At 42.0% G+C, this 23,869-nt stretch overlaps 1 protein-coding gene across 1 annotated transcript in view; it reads left to right on the top strand.

The window, feature by feature from the left end:
* The window catches only part of E2F7 (E2F transcription factor 7), a 29,304-nt gene extending 14,987 nt beyond the window's left edge, over positions 1-14,317 (top strand). The window contains exons 5-12 of the mRNA XM_030866223.2: positions 430-588; positions 2,063-2,197; positions 4,919-5,104; positions 5,605-5,677; positions 7,822-8,317; positions 9,431-9,686; positions 11,290-11,711; positions 13,840-14,317. Of these exons, the coding sequence (XP_030722083.1) occupies positions 430-588; positions 2,063-2,197; positions 4,919-5,104; positions 5,605-5,677; positions 7,822-8,317; positions 9,431-9,686; positions 11,290-11,711; positions 13,840-14,010 (1,898 nt within the window). The 3' untranslated portion in view covers positions 14,011-14,317. The remainder of the gene's footprint in view (positions 1-429; positions 589-2,062; positions 2,198-4,918; positions 5,105-5,604; positions 5,678-7,821; positions 8,318-9,430; positions 9,687-11,289; positions 11,712-13,839) is intronic.
* Positions 14,318-23,869: the final 9,552 nt, after the last annotated feature.

Raw genomic sequence — 23,869 nt, forward strand, 5'->3', positions numbered from 1 at the left:
CTGCTATGTGGAGGGTACAGTCTAGCTATTGTGGGCTCAGAGACATAAAAGTGGAGACCTTGCCATTGAGGGAAGGGTTGATGTTCTGAAAATAGTTCCTGGTCCCTAACTCTATCCTTTTATCCCTCTACTTTGATCTTTTCCAAAACTGCTTCAGGAAAACTACTTCATGGCTTCTATTCAATGAAGTATGAATATAAAGCATTTCAGAATTTATACCTACTGTAATTTTATGACCCACAAGAAAATCTGTCTTATTTCTTTGTGAACCATCTTTTTATGATGTGTGTCCAACAGGCTTCCGCTGATCACTGTAACAAGAGTGATGTTTCCATCTGCTGATACAGTTAGATAGGTCTGGCAAACTAGAAGTACAGTCTCTCTTGTGGTAAATTACGTTTTGACGCTTTTGTCTTATTCCCTTTGTAGCATCTGCAAACAGTAGAAAAGATAAGTCTCTGAGAATTATGAGCCAGAAATTTGTCATGCTGTTCCTGGTCTCCAAAACCAAGATTGTTACTCTTGACGTGGCTGCCAAAATACTGATAGAAGAAAGCCAAGATACGCCGGATCACAGTAAATTTAAAAGTAAGCATCTTCGCCTAAATCCACTTATTAGCACAGAAAGAGTGGGATGTCATATGCTGATGTTTGCTGCCTCAGAAATTTAAAAAATTATTTTTTTTTTGAGACGTGCACTCCTTCCTGCCTTCATAAAGGTTCTTGGTGCTGTGAGAGGTAAGCTGGTCACATACCAGAATTCCTGTGAAAGTTCTGTCCGATGCCTTTTCCCCGGCAGAGTGGATGGTAGAAGCAGAATGGCATCCCACAAATGCAGGTCAGGGAGGATGTAAGAGGCTTTGCATTTCTCTTTAGTATCGCTGCATCCAAGACGGAATGTCTGAGTTTTCTCTCCCTTCTTTCCTTGCCCCCTGCATACTCTTCTGATGGGTGGACATGAAAGTTGTCTACAGGTAAGAACCAGAGGAATGAGCAGGGTAGGGTATAGGGGTGGTGGGACATGGCTGCTGGACGAGGAAAGTGTTTCCAAGTTTCACACCCCATGCATCTTCCTTTTCCATCAAACCTGGGTCCTGAGCCAAAGGCCCCTGGCTCCTGGTAGCTCATTCAAGCCCTGAGAAACCATGAGCTGAACATTCTCTAGCTTTTTTTTGTTTGTTTCCAGCTAGAAGTATAGCCACCCTGTGGGAGAAATGACTAGATAAAATCCAGCTCTATCAGGGTTGGGAAGACTATGGCATCTGGGGTGAATGCTTGATGTTTCTGGTCGGTAATCAAAGCCCTTTGCTTGATCCTAGCCCTAAGTTCAAGTAGGTTTCCGACCTATCCGTTGATTTCTTGAGTAGAACTTACTTTGTGGGCACGATCCTGCCTGTTTAATGTGTTACCACCCCTCTGAATTTCTGCCCCAATCTCTGTACTTTCAAATGTCTCTCACAAAACCTCTTCAGGCTCAGGGAATGCCCATCCCACCCCTCCCCCACTGGGTGGCCAGAACGCTGGGATTAAAGGTGAGGCGCTGCCTGTCTTCAGCACAGTCATACCTCGTAACCTGGAGCCCTAGACAGTCTGTGTGCCCAGCAGTGCAGCCTCTCAGGAAGCTCTGGGGAATCCCTGTCATTTTCACAGCCTAGCTGCCTGATGGAGCAGGTGCCACCACCTCCTGCTGGAAGAAGCTCCAGGCAAGCTTTTGACGAGCCACAGATCAGAATTACATTTCCTAAGCCTTTCATTACAGCCCATTTCCCTCTCTTGGTACGTTTGCAATCACAGCGATCCTGGCCTGTCACCAGGTTCCTCTTGTACGAGGTGTGAAGTTGTGGAAATGGGAGAACACAGTGACCTTCCCGTAGTAGTGTCATCAGATACATAAATCCTGGGTGATTTCACGCCGGAGCCACTGGTCTCTTCACGCTACCCCACTGCTCTCTGCTAGAGGCATATATATGGTGGCTAGAAAGTGACCTGTCACATAAACTAAAACGTAATGGTGTTGCTGACCAATGTATGGTGTGACCGCAACTGTCTTTATATCTTCTAGCAAAGGTACGACGCCTCTATGACATAGCCAATGTTCTGACCAGCTTGGCACTGATAAAGAAAGTGCATGTAACAGAAGAGCGAGGCCGGAAACCCGCCTTCAAGTGGATTGGGCCTGTGGATTTCAGTTCCACTGGTAAGGCATGGTTTTGCTAGGGACCATTTTATGTATAATCCCCAATTCCTCTTCCAAATCATACACCCACCACGCAGTGAGATTGATCTTCACCTTCATTTCCCATCACCCACATCACATTCAAAATTAGACTAGTGACATCAGTCTTGGAACAATGAGCCTTAGTCTACAAATGGTTATGCTGGTTGGCTTACACACAGGTAACTTAGAACCTGGCAGTTCCTGGAACTATTAAATCACAGCTCTTTTGCATTTTTTATTTTACTCCAAAATTCCTGGAAGTTTGGGACTGAGGATTAAAAATGACACTTCATAAAAGAAAAATTTTTTTAATTTTTTTAAATGATACTTATGAACTCTGGTTGTTTCTGCATTAGCAGAGTAAAACATTGTTTTTCTTTGAAATTCCAGATAATGTAAAAATTATATCAATTACTATCCCAAAACTAATATGTGGTAAGATGGCTTCTAAATATAGTATGGATGTAATGAACACCTTTTCTGTAATTTATTTAAAAGGTTGCTAATGTCATAATTTTACTAAATTAGAGCAAAAGAGGGTATTATCTTCCGCTTACTTCAAAAGTAATATTTGCACAACCGGGGACTGGATCCTTCTGCACCAGCTACTTTATGTATGGCTGTGCTGCCTGGAAAAAAGCCATTAAAGTTATTTTTAAGTTACCTTTCCAATTTTAGTCTTAGTAGTATAAATTCCGGCACTTAACCCAGGCTTATAAAAGATATAGCTCTCTACCTCATTTGTAACACATTATTCACTTAGGAACTAGATGAAACCACTTAAAATCAAGTCTAATTAATTCAACCCAGCAAGTACTTACTGCATGTGGACTATACAGGCATACTTCATTTTATCACACTGTGCAGATACTGTGTTTTTCACAAATTGAACGTTTGTGGCAACCCTGCGTTGTCAGGTGATGCTTAGCATTTTTAGCAATAAAGTATTTTTTTTAACTAAGGTATGTACATTGTTTGTTTAGATGTGATGCTATTGCACACTACAATATAGTGTAAACCTAACTTTTATATGTACTGGGGAACCAGAAAATTCATGTGACTCGCTTTATTGCAGTGGTCTAGAACCAAACCCACAATATCTCTGCAATGTCTCCGAGGTTTGCCTCTTCTAATGCCGTGAGAGATTCAAAGACGTATGTGATACAGCCCCTGCCAGCGTGAAGTGTACAACTTTGCCACTTTCTACTCCTCTGCTTCTGGCTTCTCCCGGTCTTTTCACCTGTGAAGCTCTCTTCCCCCTTTCAACATAAAAATATTCTACTCAACCTTCAAGATGTCACTCAAACATCAGCTCTTGCATGAAGTTTTCCCTGATCACCCAGAGCAGAGCGTCTCATCTAAACGATTGCAGTTTAGCATCATGCTATTGTACTTGGTGATATTATGCTTTGTCCCTGCTGTACAATTTTGAGGGCAGACACAGTTTTTATTCACCTTTGATTACACCCTAGTACCCAAATCAGTGCTTTATGCACTTCAGTTGGTTAACGAGCTTCTGTTGAAGGTGTATAATTAGCCCACATTTGAAAATTAGATAACTCTTAAGCACTACACATGGCAGTACCGGCTCGGTAGGAATTCAGAGAGGATATGGGTTAATTTCTTCCCAGTGATCTCTAAGGGATCACTGTCCTGATGTCCAGTGTCTTGAGAGCCGTTGTTTTATATATTTTGTCCAATATTTTATTTGTTTCAGGAAGGAGGGTAGATATGATCCATTACTATCTTGACCCATTTTCTTCTTTTTGATTCTATAACTTCTGATTTTTTTTTTTAACTTCGGATTTTCTAAACAGAACATCTGTTGGGGTTTTGTTATAAGAAAAAGAAAACTGTAAGGTGATTTTCTTGTTCAATATTTGTGTGTTTTAGAAAATGTAAGTCTAGCTGGGCCTTTCAGTTTATTAAATCAGTCTTATAATTTGAATGTACATGCTTTGAACTTACAAAAAAATAGCACAGATGAGCAGGGTAGGAATGACTGTCTGAACAACAGGGGTCATTTCTTTGTAGAATATAGGCCTGGTTCTGTATAGAAATTTCTGTCCTGATTTCACACAGGCTTATTTAAGCATAAAATGTGCCTCCGAGGCCCAGCCTTCTCTTATCCTCACTGTTCTGCAGCATTTCAGCCGTGAAGTTTCTGCTGACCTTATTCCTTTGGTCACTTAGTAACTGAGCCTCCTACTGCATAAGAAAGAAATAATAAAGCATAATAATAGAAAACAGAGGTTCTTATACTCATTGCCCTAGGGCTGTGGGTAAGAGGCTGATCTCAATTAATGTTAAAATCTCTAAATCTGCACGTTGGGCTGAGTATGATTGGGTTTTTCTTGGATATCTCTGCCCAAAGAAAGCATCTAAAATGCCAGGTCCATTCTAATTTGGGTTATAGAACATCCTGTTCTACTTTTGTTGCAGTTTAGATAATTTTAGAATATATATGGATTCAGTCTTACTTTAAAGTCATCCACTAACTTTTAAAAAGGACTAGTACAATACATTGAAAGGAATTGGGGTTTGACACAAGGCTCATAAAATTCCTTTGATTGTCTTAGTTTTTAATTTATAGGGTAGCTCCATTACAATGATAGGTCCTCAAAGCCATATCTTAAAAAGGCTAAAATTATCCTGAATTATAGCTGTATAACAACACTACCAATTCTCTTATTTATTTAGATGAGGAACTAGTGGATGTTTCTGCATCTGTCCTACCAGAATTGAAAAGAGAAACATACGGCCACATTCAATTATGTGCAAAACAGAAGCTTGCTCGACATGGCTCCTTTAACTCAGATCAGGCTTCTGAGAGGATCCAGAGGAAAGTGAACTCAGAACCCAGCAGCCCTTACAGAGAAAAACAAGGTATCTGCCTTTACTTAATCCATGGAATCCATCAGTCACCATGTAATTGCAGCCCGACCCATGCACTGTCATTTTAAAGTGAGCTGACTCTAGGCTGTGCCTGTTTTTTCCACTTACCTCAAGTGAAATGATTTGGGGGGGTGGGGGCGGGTAAAAGAGTTGGTGACTTCAAGGTTATAAACATAGCCCCATGCCTGAAATTATTCTAGCCGGCCTTAAAAGATTGAAGATCATTTGGTTTGCCATGGTTGGCCTGTTTGATGCATCTCAGCAATTCATCAGACTTACAAAGCAATACTTGCTTTGTTTTGTTTTCTTACTAATCTTTGATGAGACCTGCATTCACCATTAACAGCTAGCTTCTGGACATTTCTCTATTTGAATCAAAAGCAGAATGCATTTGAGATAATCCCTGAGCTGTGAATAATGAATCCTGCTGTATATAACTGGTGTGTATAAGTCCCTTGCTATATTCACTAGACCTTCCTTTTCCTTTTTAGGGTCAGGTGGCTACTCCTTAGAAATCGGAAGTCTGGCAGCTGTCTACAGACAGAAAATAGAAGACAATTCACAGTAAGTAGTCTTAAAAACTCCAAGTGTATTTTTTTCTATTTCCTAGTCTTAACTTTGACTAAATTGAAATGCCACCCATCAAAAGGTAAAATTTAACAGTCCTGCTCAAAAGTCAGCCGTTTGTTTATTAAGAATTTTGTAAGTTTCCCCCTTGTGCCCAACACCGTGCAGGATATGGCATCAGGAACACAAAAGTATGAAAAATTTATTCCCCTAGGCCATGAAAGCTTACAAGGAAAAAGATAAATAAAAAGACAAATACAGTGAGAAAAGACAAGTCACTACTAATGTGACACTGAGAAATGACACATCATAGTCCCATGAATCACTTTGTCATCATCGTAGCTAATGTTGTTTATGAACTACCAGGTACTATTCCTGAAGTTTTATGTGTATTATCTCATCTAATATCACAAAAACAACCTTTTGAGGTTGGTAATATTGTCCTCATTTTACAGAGAGGAAACTGAAATCCAGAGAGGTTAAGTAACTTGCCCAAGGTCACAATGCTATTAAGCGACAGAGCTGAATCAGATTTGGGGTCTGATTTTCAAGGAAATCATATATTAGCAGAGGAAGCAGAGGAGATGCTAAAGCGAAGACAGGATGGGTTTATAATGCCAGACATGGGAAGAAACAGATTGTTGAGCCAGGATCAGGGAGTGGAGGGGAAATAAACTGGTTAGTCTGGCCTTAATGATTTGTCCAAATAGGATCATGAAAGGAAGTATTTATAAGAAGAACTTGGGATATTGGAGGTAAGTAGGTCAAGTTGGCAGAAAGCTTTGAAAGCCAAGTTGAAGAGTTTGGATTTATTAGATGGATGGTAAAGAGTCATTGTAGGTTCACTGGAGAAGACCATTCTGGCTGCTTTAAGCAGGTGGGCTTGGAATAGAGAAGGGCTTCAGATTAGGAGATCATAGAATAGAGCATTCCTAGTCATTCTGGTCTGAGCCGTGTCAGCTGGGGATGGAAAGAAATGGAAATCAGTATGACAGTGAGTCGGCAAGAGTCACTGAAGTAGAAAGGAGGCATCACAAAGAACACCTGGGTCTCAGGTGACGGTGATCTTACTGGTGGAGATGGGGAGGTTGAAGGTGAACGGCCAGAGGTAGGGCAGTGGGTGCGACCATCAGCGTGGGCACGTTGTTTCATGGAGCTGAGTGATAGCCATCACTTGTTCCGGGAGGCTGTGGTTGGAGAGCTTTACTCATCTCTGCAGCCCCGTGCACTCCGCTTATTCCCAGCACCGCAGGGGGCGAGAACGTGGGCAAAATTGCTCTCAGTGATTCCCTCACAGAGGTTTAGGGAAATCCCTGTTCTCTATTTACTAGTCCTTAAAGGAGTCTCAAAAGAGTCTTCCTCATCTACTCGCAAAATAATACTAAAAATATAAACATGCTTTCTAGTATTTGGAAATTTCTCTCTATAAAAGGCCCAGACGTCGTTTATAATCTCCTAGGTTGAGGGGACTTAATTTTGAATGTGTGCTGCCTAAAACTTCTGTAGTAATATGGAGCAGAATGGGACAAGAATGACAGAAAATAATTTTGTGGATAAATTTGTTTCCTCACTCACAGCCCACTTCATTTCTCTCACAGAGGATTTGAGACAAACTAGGTATGTCCTTTAAATCAACGTCTGGCCTAGACTCTGTTATCTACCCAGGATCTCTCACAGTGACTGACTGTGAGGCCCCACTGGGTGACCTTCAGTGGGTGGATTCGCCTCTGAGCTTCAGTTTTCCTCCCCAGTAAACGGGGGCAGGGGGGATGGATGAGAGTAGCTAGTGGTGTAATAATTATGTGAAATTATTACCCTATTATGCTAGTCATCGTAGCATCTGTGTGCCTGGGAAGGGGTACGTGCTGGGTAGCTGATGGCTACTGGCTGTGGGAGAGGCAGGGGAGGAGCCTCTATTAGCCCTCACCTGAGATCCCCCTACCCCACCCCTAACCATCCATCCAGGTGATATGGTCATCTGCCTCTGGAGTCGGCTCACGGGCTCAGAGGGTGCGCTTTAATGGCATCCTGAGCAGCATTCTCTCACTCCTGCTCTGGTACATCTCTCTTTAGGAAAGCAGAGTTGGGAGTTGGCAGAATGTGGTAACTGGATGGGTCCCACTCTGTTTCTTTTATTCCAGGGCAGAAGCTTTTGCCAATCAGAGAGCGATACCTCCGTCAAGCAGCCTGGAGGCCGCTGCTCCTTTCCCCGGCCTCTCTGTTGACTCAGAATACTGTGTTAATGCCTTGGCCCACCCAGTACTTTCCGTGGCTCCAACGGACTTGCAGGCCTTCTCTGCCCAGAATGGTCTGAACGGACAAGGAGGTGTCTCCCTCGCCTCTGCCGCCCTGGACGCGGAGAGCCTGAAGCCAGCTCTGCTGGCCGGCCAGCCCCTGATGTACGTGCCCTCCACCTCGCTGTTCATGCTGTGTGGGAGCCTGCAAGAGCCGCCGTCCCCGGGGTCAGGGTCAGAGAGGGACAGCAGGGGCTCGGAAGGCACAGCAGAGCGCTCAGCCACGCCCTCAGTTCAGAAGCGCCTAGGGGAGGAGAGGAAGCCCCAGGAGGAGGAAGAGCCGGCCACGAAGAGACAAAGCAGGGACTACGAAGACGGCCCCCTCTCCCTCGTCATGCCCAAGGTAAGGGGTTCCCGTGGACGTGCTAGCTGATTGGCCCGTCGACCTGTAGTTCCTTCCCAATAGAGACACACAGATAAGCTACTGAGTCTGGAATAGGAAGCGGTGCATGTGTCACTTGTATAATTAAGCCCAGGACTGGCAGCCCCAAATAATCTTGCCGTGAAGTAGTACTGTAACAAAAGTGATTTTTATAAAAATCACACTTTGCATAAAACGCTAAAAAGTATAAAGGGAAAAAAACCTACCCATGATCCCACCACATAGAGGCAATCACTGTCAACATGTTTGCATATTCTTTCCCAGTCTTTTTTGCTATACTTTTTTTTTTAACACGTTGATGAAATAATCATCTTAATCCAGGGTGCACCTGGGGTCCACAGTCAAGAATGTAGGTGCCGTTTGGCCCTCAGTGTCTATGTCAGTGCTCGGGTCACTGCTTAGAGGGCCCGTTTCCCTAGCCACAAAATGAAAAGAACAAACATCTGAGCTGTCCACAGTAGCCTTTCGGAGGTTAATGAGATATGACTGGTCAAACTCCCAGGAAGCAGAAGCACTCTCCCTGCAGCCGTTTGTAGAGCATCAGGGAGGCACACCTCATGGAAATCAGTCCATTAATTAAGACCCTTCCTCCTCTATGCCTTCCTCCTGCCAGAATGAATTTTTCTAATTTTGTATATAGCCTGGGGTTGCAAAACGGAAGGAAAAGACTGACTGGTATATCTATATATATGTGTCTTAGATAACCAAGACAGCTTTGGGTCAGCCCTGCAATTCTTATCAAGCCCTAAAAGCCTGCAGCATCAACACCCTTTATGTGTTCCAGCTCAGAAATTTATCTCACAGTCTAAACACCATACCCAGTTTCCCATTATTAAAATCTCCATCGTTTCTGTGCCTAAGAAATCGTAAGCCTACAGAAGCGCATGACGTGACAGTGATCTTCAGGCCGTTCCTATAAATATGACAGAAACAACTGACATACACTAATCAGGGTGGCATACAGCTGTGTCTGACCTTTTTGTTTATATGTTAGCTATTTGGAGAAAGCTGTTATTACAATTTCCTGCTGGGATTTTGACTTGCTTTTCTGGTTCCTGGTTGGGTTGTGCTTAGAAACCCTCAGATTCCACAGACATTGCCTCTTCCAAGACCGTGGATAAAAGGGGACCTGCACCCCATGAAGACATTCACATGAATGGACAACTTTCTGCTGCAAAGGAGGTTTCGGGGAAGGCTACAGCAGACTGCTTCATTTCTTCTGAGTGGGGAAATCCTTCTAGAAATACAGAGATAGAAAAGCCTTCGAAAGAAAATGAAAGCACCAAAGAGCCCTCTTTGCTGCAGTATCTTTACGTGCAGTCACCAGCAGGTAAGGGGTGTCATGTCTTCGAGTCCCTTGGGGTACTCGGGTCATAAATTTGATGTTTAAATTTTTGTTCATGTCACCCGACCAAGCTGGTGCATTGATGAGCTGCCTCTGAGTCATTTCAGTCCTAGCCCCTTGCTTTCTCCATCGACGAAATGAAGGCAGAGGCTGCTTTCACTTTCACCAACCTCACGGATGAGGAGAAAACAGTTAGGGCAGGTAATTTACTTTTAATGCATTCAACTTTACTTGGTAAAAAGCACAACGTATTCAGAAGGTGATTCTGTTTTTATAATTCAGCTGAATCTGGCAGTGGTTCAGTTTAACAATGTGAACGTCCTGGCCACCATGTGCAGCTCACATGCTGATCTCTTCAATATTCAGAAGTGCTGACATGTCCTTGTGGTCGAGTGCAGGGCTGGAGTGAGAGGGCTGGACATTAAAACCACTTACTATCTGCGTGAACTTAAGTATTCAGCCCTCCTCATTGGTAAAACAGCAATAATAAGAGCACCTGCTTCATGGGGGTGCTGTGAAAATTGGATTAAATTTAATAAGATAATACATCTAAAGCACTTAGAATAATAGTGCCTGACGCTTAGTAAGACTCAATAAATGCTCTCACTCTTGAAATAAAGCTGAAATATAACAGATACCTAATTTTTAAAATATGCATTGTGTACATGAGGCTGCTCTCTTACAAAGAGACTTAAAGTGATTTTCTTCAATCCCTTGTTCCCATCACAGGTTAGGTAGGTGTTTGTTATTTCTCATTTATCTAGAAAACATTCTTTATTCCTTTAGCAAATATTTTGTTAGGGCTTCGTCTAAGCACGCTACTCAGTGTTGCTGATACCTTAATAAATAAAAAAAACAGACCCGGCTTCTTCAGAATGAAAATGACAGCCCAGCATAGGAATCAGTAGCTTTTTCTGGGCCGTGGGCCCTTGGACTCTATGGTGAAGGCTGTGGATTCCTCCTCAGGATGTTTACAAATGCTGAGAATTAAATACATAGGATTACAGAGGAAGCCAATTATATTGAAATCCAGTTAGAAAAGGAATTGTTTTAAATTATAGTAATAAAAAGATCTGACAGCAAGTGCAGGCCTCTCATAACTTCAGAGTTGTGGGGACCGTTAGACTCTTAAGACATCTGCCATCGTGGTGACATTACATGAATACACCTGTGCTTTTTACTAGTGATAAAGTCAAGGTACCGTTCATTCTGTTGTGATTTGTTGCCCGTGGTCTTAAGTGAGGGAAATATAAATTTCTGTTAGAAGTTTTGTAAAAAGGAAGCTATCATTGTTCCCAACCAAGTTCACTTTCCTCCTCAATTTGGATTCAGTGGAGCTCATGTTAATAAAGTCTCTCAGGAGACTCAGTTATCCACCAAACTGTCACATAGGTAACTGTGGGAATTCAGCGGTGGCCACTGTGGCAAGGAGGCAGTGCGGGGCTGGGAGAGCACAGAGCGGGTGGCCAGGCTGCGGCATGAGGGTTGATTGACAGTGGGCTCCCGTTTGAAAGGGCCCTGAGGGGTGGGAGCTTGGATGGTGTCTTCACATTGCCCTGACTTTCACCTTGTTCTGCTTCTGTTCCAGGATTAAATGGTTTCAGTGTGCTCTTATCTGGCAATCAGACCCCCCGTGCTGTGGGACCGTCTTCAGGTCAGCTGCCGCCGCTCAGTGTTCCATGCATGGTCTTGCCATCGCCGACGCTGGGCCCTTTTCCTGTTCTCTATTCACCCACGATGCCCGGGCCGGTGTCCTCTGCTTCCAGTGCTCTCCCAAGCACGGGACCTGTGAATCTTGGCTTGCCTGGCCTTGGGTCAACAGCTCACCTTCTCATCGGCCCTGCTGCCCTGGTTAATCCAAAGTCATCGACGCTCCCCTCCACAGATGCTCAGCTTCAGGGTCCACACTCACTTAACCTGAGTCCGGTGATGTCAAGATCACACAGCATCATCCAGCCCGAGTCCCCCGTTTACGGAGGACATCCAGCCTCTGTGGTAAAATTACAACAGGTGAGTCCTGAAGGTTCATTTCAGCTCCACACAAGAAGGAGCATCACTCTGTGATAGCACTTGCCTGCGTTTCATCAGATTTTAGTCAAACAACCGTAGGACAGGGGTGCTACAGCAGATTCTACCTGGCTTCCATTGTAGACCCAGAGGTATCTGCTTATTTCATACAGCATGGAGACAGAAGGTGGGAGATCCTGTGCTTTAGAGGCAAAACTCGTTTTAGGTGTCAGTCTGTTTCTTAGAATCGGAAGGAACTTGTTTAAAGCATAGTTCATGTGGATTTCTGATGCATGCTGAATATTCAGATGATTTCTCCAAGCTCTCATTTCATTAGGTCCATAACGGAGACCATCCTGAATTTTAATTGTGCAGCTATAGAAACAATCAAGGGAAACGAAAGTCTTGATACTAGCTCAAAGATTTTTAGCATCTATCATTTCATAAAATGCATTGTTTAGGAGGCAATGGCTATATGTTAATATATCCATTGTTTCCTTGATGTGTATATATATACATATTCAAAATAGATACAGATGTACATAGATAAATGTCTGTAATCGATATAAATTAATCAGTACTTTATTTGCCTCCCCCAACTCCATCTGTAGTCCAGTCAGTGAGCATTTGCTGAATTCCTGTTATGCATTAGGCATCATTCAGAGTAATTATTTCTCTCCCAGAGAAAGAGTTACGTTGTGACCAAAAGTATTTTAGATAAGTAATTCAGGGGCTCAAAAGTCTGTTAGACATTGAAAGATACATGTTAGTTTTTAAACAAGGCGATTATAATATAGCATATGCTTCTTGATCACCAGTTACGTGCCAGGCACTGACCTAGGCAGTAAAGATGTAACAGTAAACAGGATAATGGTCCCTGCCCTTTTAGGGCACATTAAAGGGATAAATATTTAACGTGAGAGGATAAATATTAGCAAGTAAACAAAAAGAGCAAAGACACATGCACATACTACTTGCCTGGCATGATCTAAAGTGCTTTATTAATCTCACCTCCTTTAATTGTTGCAACCCTGCTAAGTTGGTACTTTTATCATCCCCATTTATGGATGAAGAAACTGAGGGACAGACTGGTTAAGTAATTTGCCCGAGGTCACACAGCTAGTTATGGCAGAGCCCAAACCCTGGCTGCAGGTGTCAGTGCCACACTTGTGACCTCTTCGCTAGGCTGCCTTTCTGCACACAGAATAAATCAGCTAATTTCCAACTGTGACAAGTGTTGTGAAGGAGATACATTGGAGGAGTGTGACAGGAAAGCAAAGAGGATGGAACACCTGCGTGGGGATCACAGCGACACAGGTCAAGAGGGGGCTCCTACAGTGTTAGTGGGAATGTAAGTTGGTGCAGCCACTATGGAAGACAGCGTGGAGATTCCTCAGAAAACTAAAAATAGAATTACCATAGGATCCTGCAATCCCACTCCTGGGCATATATCCAGACAAAACTATAATTCAGAAAGATACGTGCACCCCTATGTTCATAGCAGCACTATTCACAATAGCCAAGACCTGGAAACAACCGAAATGTCCATTGACAGATGAGTGGATGAGAAGATGTGGTACATATATACAGTGGAATACTACTCAGCCATAAAAAAGAATGACATAATGCCATTTACAGCAACGTGGATTTAACTAGAGATGATCATACTAAGTGAAGTAAGTCAGAAAGAGATAGACAAATATCATATGATGTCACTTATATGTGGAATCTAAAATATGGCACAAATGAACCTATCTACAAAACAAAAACAGATTCACAGACATAGAGAACAGACTGGTGGTTGCCAAGGGGGAGGCAGGACTGGGAGTGTGGGATCAGCGGATGTAAACTGTTATATGTAGGATAGATAAACAACAAGGTCCTACTGTAGAGCACAGGGAATTATATTCAATATCCTGCAATAAACCATAATGGAAAAGAATATAAAAAACGAACGTCTTTGTGTATAGCTGAGTCACTTTGCTGTACAGCAGAGATTGGCACAATATTGTAAATCAACTATACTTCAATTAAACAAAGAAAAAAAAAGAGGGGGCTTCCAGTTGAGAGACTGGGTACAATTTGACTTCACTTCTGTTTTTATGTACTCTTTTTTTCTTCTCTATTTTAGTCACCAGTTCCAGTGACCCCCAGGAGCATCCGACGCACACATCGAGAGACGTTTTTCAAGACGCCTGGCAGCCTCGGGGACCCTGTCCTTAGGAGAAGAGAAAGGAATCAGTCACGAAACACCAGCTCAGCACAGAGGAGGCTCGAAATCCCCAGCGGCGGGGCCGACTAACCTGACGCTTTGCCCAGCAGGGGTGAGATGGAGGTGCCTGAATTTCCCTGCGTTACAGGTCATGTCCTAATGGTGAACAGAAACTAGAACGCAAACCATCTGGTCTTCAGCATGCATCCTTCCTCTCTCCTGCATCCCCTGGTTCTAATGTTAACTATCCATCTTCAGGAAGCATCTATTTTCCTGAAAGTAATTGTTCCTAATTGTGCATTTCTTACCAGTTAGAGTCCAGACTCTGTTCGTGGTGTCACAGTGGAAGCACCAACTGACTGTTGTGGTTTTCATTCAAGAATCATCTTGTTGCTGGAAGGAGATCTGAACAGCCTCCTGGAGCCTTGTGGTTTTTCTAAAGTGGGGGAGGCCCGTCTAGCACTTAACTGGGTTGAGCGTTCTTGACGTGTATTCCCACTCACCCCGAGTAGATCTGTGGTGAGAGAAACTTCCTTTCTACAGTTTGAAAAAGCTACTGCTTCCTTCGGCTTCATCAGGAAGCCAACTTCAGTTTGAATCCTATGGTATTATTTATTTTTTTCCTGAAGTGGGATTTAGTGCAAAAAGTTTACAACGACAGCAAAACACATGTTTTTCAGGGTATGACGACTTGAATGTTTGTACTTTTTTCCTATAATTTGCCCTGCACTTACTTTACAACCTAGTAATAATGTGGATAAGTGTATATACATGACGGAATGTCAAGACCAAAATAACTGTGAAGACACACCTTGCTATAATGAACTGTGCTAACCTGAGCTGGGCCTGAGAATTAAGATGAACTCTAGCAGCCAGATAGCTGCTTCTCAGTAACTGTGTGAACAGTGAGGTTTTACTGTTCGTTTGTAAAAAAAAAAAAAAAAAAAGTCCTACTATGTTCAGTTTCCTTCACTACATGCCCTTGCGTTTTAATTTAAATGTTAACTGTAGAACATCAGGTATGGGATGTCTTCTAGCAATTGCTGTTTATTGAATAAATCAGGATGGTAGAAAGGAATTATATGGAAAATTGGAACCTAGTTGGGACCTTTTAGTAGAATTCTGAAGAGTGACAGTGTAGAAATTGATGTAGGACAATAGGTGATACTTTATTTTTTTTCTCTTACTTTTTTTTCTTCATGTTGGGAAGAATAAGAGGGAAAACAGACACAATGACGTTCAGAATCCAAGAATATTCAAATCAGAGTTATTTTTCCTAGAACTGCAAAATAAGAACAGAGAGTGCAGGGGATCGTTGTTCTAGCATAAATATAATTCTGGAAATTTACCAGTATCCCTTTGTTAAACCGTATTACTTTAGGGTTTCATTAAGTAGCCAAACTAGATCTTTGTATGCCTAGATGTATTATTTACCTCATTGTCTCTTCAGAGTAAATGGCTTCCTCCTTCCCTCCCTCCCTCCCTCCTCCCTCCCTTCATTTTTCCCTCCTTTCCTTCATTCCTTCCTTTCTTTATTCCTCTCTCCTTTTTTATACTTCTTAGATGTGGAATCTTGGTGTAGGATTTTATTTTTAATTTTTGGACCCAAGAAAATGTTATATGAAATAATAAAAATATTAATTTAAGAGACTCTGGGAGTCTGAATAAAGTAGCTTTATATTAACTACAGGATAATATTAGCCTTATCACCCCCACAAGATTTTTGAAAACTTGAGGTAGGTAGCAAGATTAAATAAATTTGCTATTATATAAAATTTTTATCAACACTAAACTTTTAAAGTTTACAAGATGATATTTTTCCCCCTTGTTCACAAGACTGTGAACTCTCTAGAGTTTAATTCTCTAGAGTTAAACTGATAAAAAATGTGATTCTCATCATCAGCTAATCTAATTGCATGGTAACGATTACCCTGAACTAATATGATGGGTTCCCTATCGAAATAAAACTGTGCCTTTTTCAAGTAGATTATAAGACACATGGCATATAAATCTGCATAGGATACATGCATTTTAAATACATCAATGCTTCAGACCTTCCACAAAATATTTTCACTTGAGAGGTCTATATGTAGATGAAAACACAGACACTGTTCTTGGATACCCACCACTTTAACTTCTCTGCTATCTTTTTTTTTTTTAAATTCTGTTCATGATATGACCACATAAACCTCAGAGGATTCACAGTTCTTGAGGGGTGTTAAGAAACAAACCCATAAATGAGATTATGATTCTGTGACCATACTTAGCAATAGAAAACCAAGAGCAGGTTCCTTTTGTTTTCAGTACCCACTTCTTCATGTGTCTTTGTGATGTGTAGAAATAATAATGCAGTGGTTGTTTCCGTCGGGAATATGAATTTGTTTGTTACAGAGCAACTGATGGTAGTGGAGCAGCTGAGCTAGACTTGGATATCAGGGGTGGTGAAGAAGCCGTGGCAATCTTGAGTCTATCATTGTATAATTTCGTAAAAGAAGAAAAAAAAAAAAAGATTGTCAGTGATCCTGCTAAGGAAATGCAGCTTTGAGTCAGCACTGAGGGAGGTGTGTGTGTGTGCCCTACACTGTCCAGGGTTTGTGAAACCCTTTCATTCTGGTACAAGAGTTGGGGGTATAACTTTTATACTTGAATCTACCTACCAAGTTTACATTTCTCAGTTCCTTTTTGTAAGGTGCTATTTCTGTATTTAAGTAACTTTTCCCAGTGTAAAGCTCTTTCTGCTTTATCTATGGCGCTGCTAGTCTCGTGTAGGTATTAATTTTATTGCTGCTTACTGCTTCTTTTGTATCACTTAGCTCTGCTCTTTCTTTTAATGGCTATATTATCTATATAATTTTTTCCTTTAGCAAAGTATTAAGCTTTATAAAATAGCAGTAAAAGTTAATTCCTTTTAACAAGAGTTGTTGGTTGTGTTTGTTGGGCTTTCTGTGGGTACCGATTTCAGTAAAACCATTCACCGTTGCACAACAGCCAACCAGACCTTCATAAACCCAAGTGAGATCGTTTTGCTGAGCCCTTCCAGTGGTTCCCAAATGCCAAAACTTACTGTATCAGAATCATGTGGGAGCTTGGGAGGGTTGAGGGACTATACTGTTGAGCTTTTGATTTCTACCAGAGATAGAATCACTGGGGGGTTGGAGCTTCCAGATGACTCTGAAGCTTCACCAAGGTAAGAATCACAGGTGAGACTACCTCCTGATTTCTCATGTCACCTGCAAGGTTAAATGCTTCTCAGTCTAGCAAGTGCCCACCTGTAGTTCAAAGCCAAATTCTATTGTTAACCCTCCCTTCTAAATGAACCTCCACGCTGACCTACTCTGACTTTCCTTAGCTCCTGTGATCTCCGGAGTCCGTTAGTGGTTGCGTTGTTGTCAGTCTCCCCTGCTAAATTGTCAGGTGCTGGGGAAACAGCTTTGAAACCCCAGCGTCAAGCCTGGCACTTGGGACTCCGGAAACCCCCAAAATGGTGAAAGGAGGGACCATAGGACCTGCTGCAACAGGTCTCGCCCCTCTGCCAGCCTTCAGTTAGATTCAGCACATCACTTCTTGTCCCAGTCTTTAGCCTTCATCTTACAGATGTGTCTAAAATAACCCAGGATAGATTTGCTTCTATACACGCGGCAGGATTAGGATCTTACCAGCCTATATTTAGTGGCATGTTACGTTATAACAAGGCCCTGCTGTATTGCAGGCATCTACCAATATCTTCTCACACATGCCCGTCTCGGTTGTCTTTAACGGTGTAAAGGGTACACTGAACAAGCAGAACTCATGGGGTAATCGTGGAAGCAAGTTGGTTTTGTCTCCCAGTGTCCCTTTAAGCCTGGTCAATGGGGGTAATGCACTACCCCTTGTAGGAACATGAGGTCAGGTGTTGTGACCTCCTTGTTACTGTAAATAATAGAAGCTCTATAGTCATTTTAAGTTAAGACAGTCTCCGTTCACGATGCCGAATGAGCATTTAAAACTTCTGCCACTGGGGCTCGCTGTAGCCTGGTCACCGATGATGGTCCTTTGTCTTTCCTCTGCTGGGCATCTCTCCTCTCCCAGTGAGCTGGCCTAGATTTCTGTGCCCAGCAAGGTCAAAGCAGGGGCAGTGGGAGAGGTAAAGGCCACAGCATATCAACGGTTTAACAGGCACTGTCGTAAGCAGGCTTCTCATACGGTGGGACTGGCAGAGGTTGGAGCTGTTTTGTGTGGACAGTTCCTCAGAAGCCTCAGCTTGGGAACACTTGCCTGAACTTTCTGTGCTGCAGGCAATTCATTTTCCTCCAGCGGATATTCTCCCCCAGTCTCTGGTTTTCCTGCATCCACTCCAGATAGCCTACTGGGCAGGATTTAGAACAGCCCCAGGCTGCCTCTATCTGCCGTCTTAGCCCACATCCAGTGCTCTTTGTCTGATTCTTGGAGAGAAGTCCCAGCCAAACTCACGCAGCCTCCCCTCTCTCTGCCAAAGCTGCGATCCCACCCAGATCCCCCAGGCCAGAGTCATACAAGAGAACGCGTCTCAACTGCAGGCAAGAGGTGAGGCGAGCAACACCCCACAGCTCCCCTTAGTGGAGCCACAGGTGAAGAACCACAGCGTAACTCTCCACAAAATCCGTTTCTATTTCCATTTGCTCCACCCTTTCAAGGCTCTTTCAAGGCCTTGTGGGTTAAGGGGTTCCACAGTGTGTAACTGGTTTGCAAAAGCTCCTTGATCAATGTTTTGGAATGCAACTATAATTTGCTGCTGCGGCCAAGCTCACCATTTAACATCCTGTTAAAATAGTTATATCCTTCCACTGTCCAAGATTTGCATCTTCCTAGATGATTGTTATGGCACTTAATAGCTCATCCTTAAGAAATTAAGTTTTGATAGCTATTAATGTTTTTAGTATTAAGATTGGTTTGATGAGTTCAATGTCCTTTCTGTCCTGCAAATTCTTCTGAAATGAAATCACACCTGAAGCTACAATAGTTTTCTTCTTTTCATTCTCTCATATCTAAACCCTTTTTTTGTAAATAGCACAGTGGTAGCCTTCAGTTTGATTGGCTCTTCTACACAAGCAGCTGGTATTTCCCCAACTGTGCTCTGAAGAACTCAACTGCTGATACATATTAGGAGTCAACAGTGGGTAATTTTGGTAAAACAAAATTAAATAGTTAATGTTTTACTACAGGATTTATTAGAGGTTGAAATTTGCAAGAGGAAATAAAATACAAATTCTTTAAACCTGGTTTGATAGTGGGACCATTTTTTTTCTTAGCATCTTACAAGATGTTCCTCTTACAAGGTTCAGCAGAAGTTACTTTGAGAATCAATGAATTAATCTACCAAATAACCCTCTAAAACTTTCTTAGTCTTTACCGAAAAGAAAAAGGACATTAGCTTCTTAATGTCAGAGACCACGGGGGCTTTATATCTGTATTCACAATGCCTGCCACAAAATGTGCGCCCAATAAAAAAATGGGTGATGAGTTAGCACAAATACAGTTAACGCTTGAATGACGTGGGCATTAGGCACGCTGACACTCCATGCAGTTGAAAACCCACGTATAACTTGCAGTCTGCCCCTTACCCTCCATATTTGATGCTCTTCCACATCCTGGCTCTGCATCCACAGATACAACCAACCCCAGATCGTGCAGTAGTACTCTAGTATGTATGTATGTATGTATGTATGTATTTATTTTCGCGGTATGCGGGCCTCTCACTGTTGTGGCCTCTCCTGTTGCGGAGCACAGGCTCCGGACGTGCAGGCTCAGCGGCCATGGCTCACGGGCCCAGCCGCTCCGCGGCATGTGGGATCTTCCCGGACCGGGACACGAACCCGTGTCCCCTGCATCGTCAGGCTGACTCTCAACAACTGTGCCGCCAGGGAAGCCCTCTAGTATTTATTTTTGGGGAAAAAAAAAAAAAAGTGTAAAAGTGGATCTGCACAGTTCAAACCTGTGTTAAGAGTTCACTGTACATAATTTTTAAAAAACCTTTAGAGGACTTTTTCGTTGCATGGTTATACATATATTATTTATTTAATAAATTATTGTGGTATAGAGCTTGGGGTTTCCTTCGTTTAGAAGAATGGCATCTACTATGCCATCAATGCTTATAAAACCGATTGAATTGTGAAAATCCTGCTTTTAACTTTCAGTGGCATCCCATGCAGCATTTTCTGATACTTTTAGCATGCCTTTCCAGTCCCCTCACAGTCTGGTCCCAACTTGGCTTCCCAGCTATGCTAGATATTGTCTATTGACCCTCAGCATTCATTCCCAATCCCTTTCTGAGTTCTTTATCACAGGGTCTGGGAGGCTGGGAACTACATTTCCCAGATCCCCTTGCTACCAGGTTCTAGATGTGATCCTGTCAGTTAAATACACTCATGCAGGATTTGGCAGAGAGAAAGGAAGCTGAAGTTGTTCTTCCTCTTACACTATAGTAACAGATGGCATCAGGCTGAGTTTTTTACCAGCCATACTTTATTCTACTGTCCAGTCAAAGACTATGTACCAGCTGTGATATTGGCAGTGGTTTCACACTGTTCCCAACCATTGTGAGGAAACAGCATCCCCCAACCTCTGGGTAGCAGCCGTGGTGACATGATGTAAACACTGCACAACAACCCCCTACTTCATTTCCATCCCTTCCAGCAATTTTGTAAGCACCTAATTCTCTCTGTTAAAACCTTCCTACTAGAAATACCTGGAGTGTTTTCTAAATCCTCCCACCACCTATCCTCTGTTGATCACTCCACTCTCAGTGCTCTTCATATTCTTTTCTGCATCCATGCCTTTGCACCAGCCATCCTCTCTTCCTAAAATGCCCTCCTCCCAACCCCATTTGTCTTTCTCTATTGGGCTATCTCATATACATTTTCCAAAATCCAGTTTAAATGCCCCTACCTTGGGAAGCATGAATTGTTTTCCCCACCACGGTGGGAGATCCTCCAAAGCAAGACTTGAGTTTTTCTCATCTAGTGCCTAGCACTGTGCCCAATGAGTATGTGAATAAATGGTCAACCAAGCTGAAGAATACATAATAGGGTACCCTAAGTTATGAAGGTAGCTATAGCTACTAGCAGCTATAGCTGCTAGTAAACAGCAGCTTCTTACCAGCATCAATATTTGCATAGCTCTACCTACCTCACCAAAATCATGCTAATCATTTATTCACTCCACAAACATTTATTGTTACTATGAAAATGGCAATAGTCTTTGGGGGGGGTGCATTTTTCTCTCCCTTCCTTTATCTCTCTTTGATAACGGTAGAGAATTATAGAAATGTAGAGTTCAAAAGTACCTTGAAAATTCATATTCACTGTATTTTACAGAGGGGAAATGGAAGGGGCTTAAGTGACTTGGCCTGGATTACACTGCTACTTAACCACAAAGCTGGACCAGAACACAAGCCTCCCAATAACCGAGTCCAGCACCCTTGTCCTATACCATGCCAGTTATCAGGTGAAAGCAACATCTTCTAACAAGATGTTGAAGGAGACATCCATACAAATCTATCAAATTTTCAGGATGTATGAATTTTATAGACTCACAAACTTGGGTGTGCAGAAACCTGTGACTTTATTTCCCAGGCAGTTCTCTCTTTACACAGCAAGCTGAAACTGTGCAAAGCAATCTTAACACCTGACCTGGGTTTTGAGAAATGCATATGAGATTGCCAGGTAGAGAAACAGAGGTGGGAGGAGGGGCAGAAGGAATGACTGGTGCAAAGTCACGGATGCATAATTACAATTGTTTGTGATCTTTAAACATTTTAATCAAAACATTAAAAACTTTCTTACTGTTGACTATAAATATTAAGGGAAACGAAAAAGCAGTAAAACTAATATTGATTTAGTATGTAATTTAAAACATTAGAAACATTGAGAATTAAAGTGTTTTATTTCTTTATAAAAAAAAAACTTATCAAGAATAGTTTGGGGACTTCCCTGGTGGCACAGTGGTTAATAATCCACCTGCCAATGCAGGGGACATGGGTTCAAGCCCTGGTCCGGGAAGATTCCACATGCCACGGAGCAACTAAGTCTGTGTGCCACAACTACTGAGCCCGCGTGTCTCGAGTCCATGTTCCGCAACAAGAGAAGCCACCACAGTGAAAAGCCCGCGCACCGCAACAAAGAGTAGCGCCCACTGGCGGCAACTAGAGAAAGCCCACTCGCAGCAATAAAGACCCAACACAGCCAAAAGTAAATAAATTTATATTTAAAACAAAAAGAATAGCTTGAATAGCGCCTAACTTCTCGTCCTATAAATTACAGAGAGTACTGATCATCTTTTCTATGTCTTGATGGACTATTATACTCCTTCCTAAGTTTGAGTCAGCTTCCAAATTTTATCCTTTGCATTTTCAATTTCATGAAATATCTCTATGAGGTCATGTAATGTGGCGTTTTTGCAGGCATCACTCTCTCTGGGGGCATCTATATCCTTTTCATCCCAATCGCTTTCCTTGCTTACATTGATAAATTCACCTTCATTAAGTTCTTCTAACTGTATATCGATAGTCTCTGAAATGGTGGCAGGGTCTACATCCTCACTATCAATTTTTTTCTTTCTAACTACATTTATATTCAGTTCAAATTTCACCTCCAGCATTATCGCTTTTTTTTCTTTCTTTGCTTCACTTTCATCTTTTTTGGCCAATTCTTTCTTTCCAGTATTGATTTTATTAAAATATCATGTGTTTGCATCACTGGGAAACACAGAGGCAACATGACTACATGCCTTTCTGTCTGCATGAACAGACTTTGTGCATGAACAACAGACTTTGAAAGAACTGACGTGATTGGTCATTGGTCACAATGGGATCTGTTATTTATGTAGTGATTTGTGGAAACAGCGAAGTTGATACTTTTATCCAGTTACACACAGTTAATATATCACATCAGAGTAACTGGAATTTGAACCATGTTTATGTAACTAAACCATGGTAACTGACATGCATGCCTATCAGAACTGTGCAAAGCAAGGACTGCTTGTATATATTCTGTGATTAAAATTAATATCTATTTGAAGGCTTAAAGACTTAAACATAAGACATCACACCATAAAACTCCTAGAAGAGCTCATAGACAAAACATTCTCTGACATAAATTGTACCAACGTTTTCTTAGGCCAGTCTCCGAAAGCAATAGAAAAAAACCAAAAATAAACAAATGGGATCTAATAAAACTTAAAATCTTTTGCACAGCAAAGGAAACCATAAACAAAACAAAGAGACAACCTATGGAATGGGAGAAAATATTTGCAAACGATGCAACTGACAAAGGCTTAATTTCCAAAATACACAAACAGCTCATACAACGCAACAACAAAAAAACAAAAACCCAATCAAAAAATGGGCAGAAGACCTAAACAGACATTTCTCCAAAGTAGATATACAGACGGCCAAACAGGCATATGAAAAGATGCTCAACCTCACTAATTATTAGAGAAACGCAAATCAAAACAACGACGTATCACTTCACAATGGTCAGAGTGGCCATCATTAAAAAGTCTACAAATAGCAAATGCTGGAGAGGATGTGGAGAAAAGGGAACCCTTCTACACTGTTGGTGGGAATGTAAGTTGGTGCAGCCACTATGGAAAACAGTATGGCGGTTCCTCGAAAAACGAAAAATAGAATTACCATATGATCCAGCAATCCCACTCCTGGGCATATATCTAGACAAAACTATAATTCAAAAAGATACATGCATCCCTATGTTCATAGCAGCACTATTCACAATAGCCAAGACCTGGAAACAACCTAAATGTCCATCAACAGATGAATGGATAAAGATGTGGTGTATATATATACAATGGAATACCACTCAGCCATTAAAAAAATAAACCGAAATAATGCCATTTGCAGCAACATGGATGGAACTAGAGATTATCACACTAAGTGAAATAAGTCAGAAAGAAAAGACAAATACCATACGATATCACT

This window comes from Globicephala melas, chromosome 10 (assembly GCF_963455315.2).
Source record: "Globicephala melas chromosome 10, mGloMel1.2, whole genome shotgun sequence".
Taxonomy (NCBI): domain Eukaryota; kingdom Metazoa; phylum Chordata; class Mammalia; order Artiodactyla; family Delphinidae; genus Globicephala; species Globicephala melas.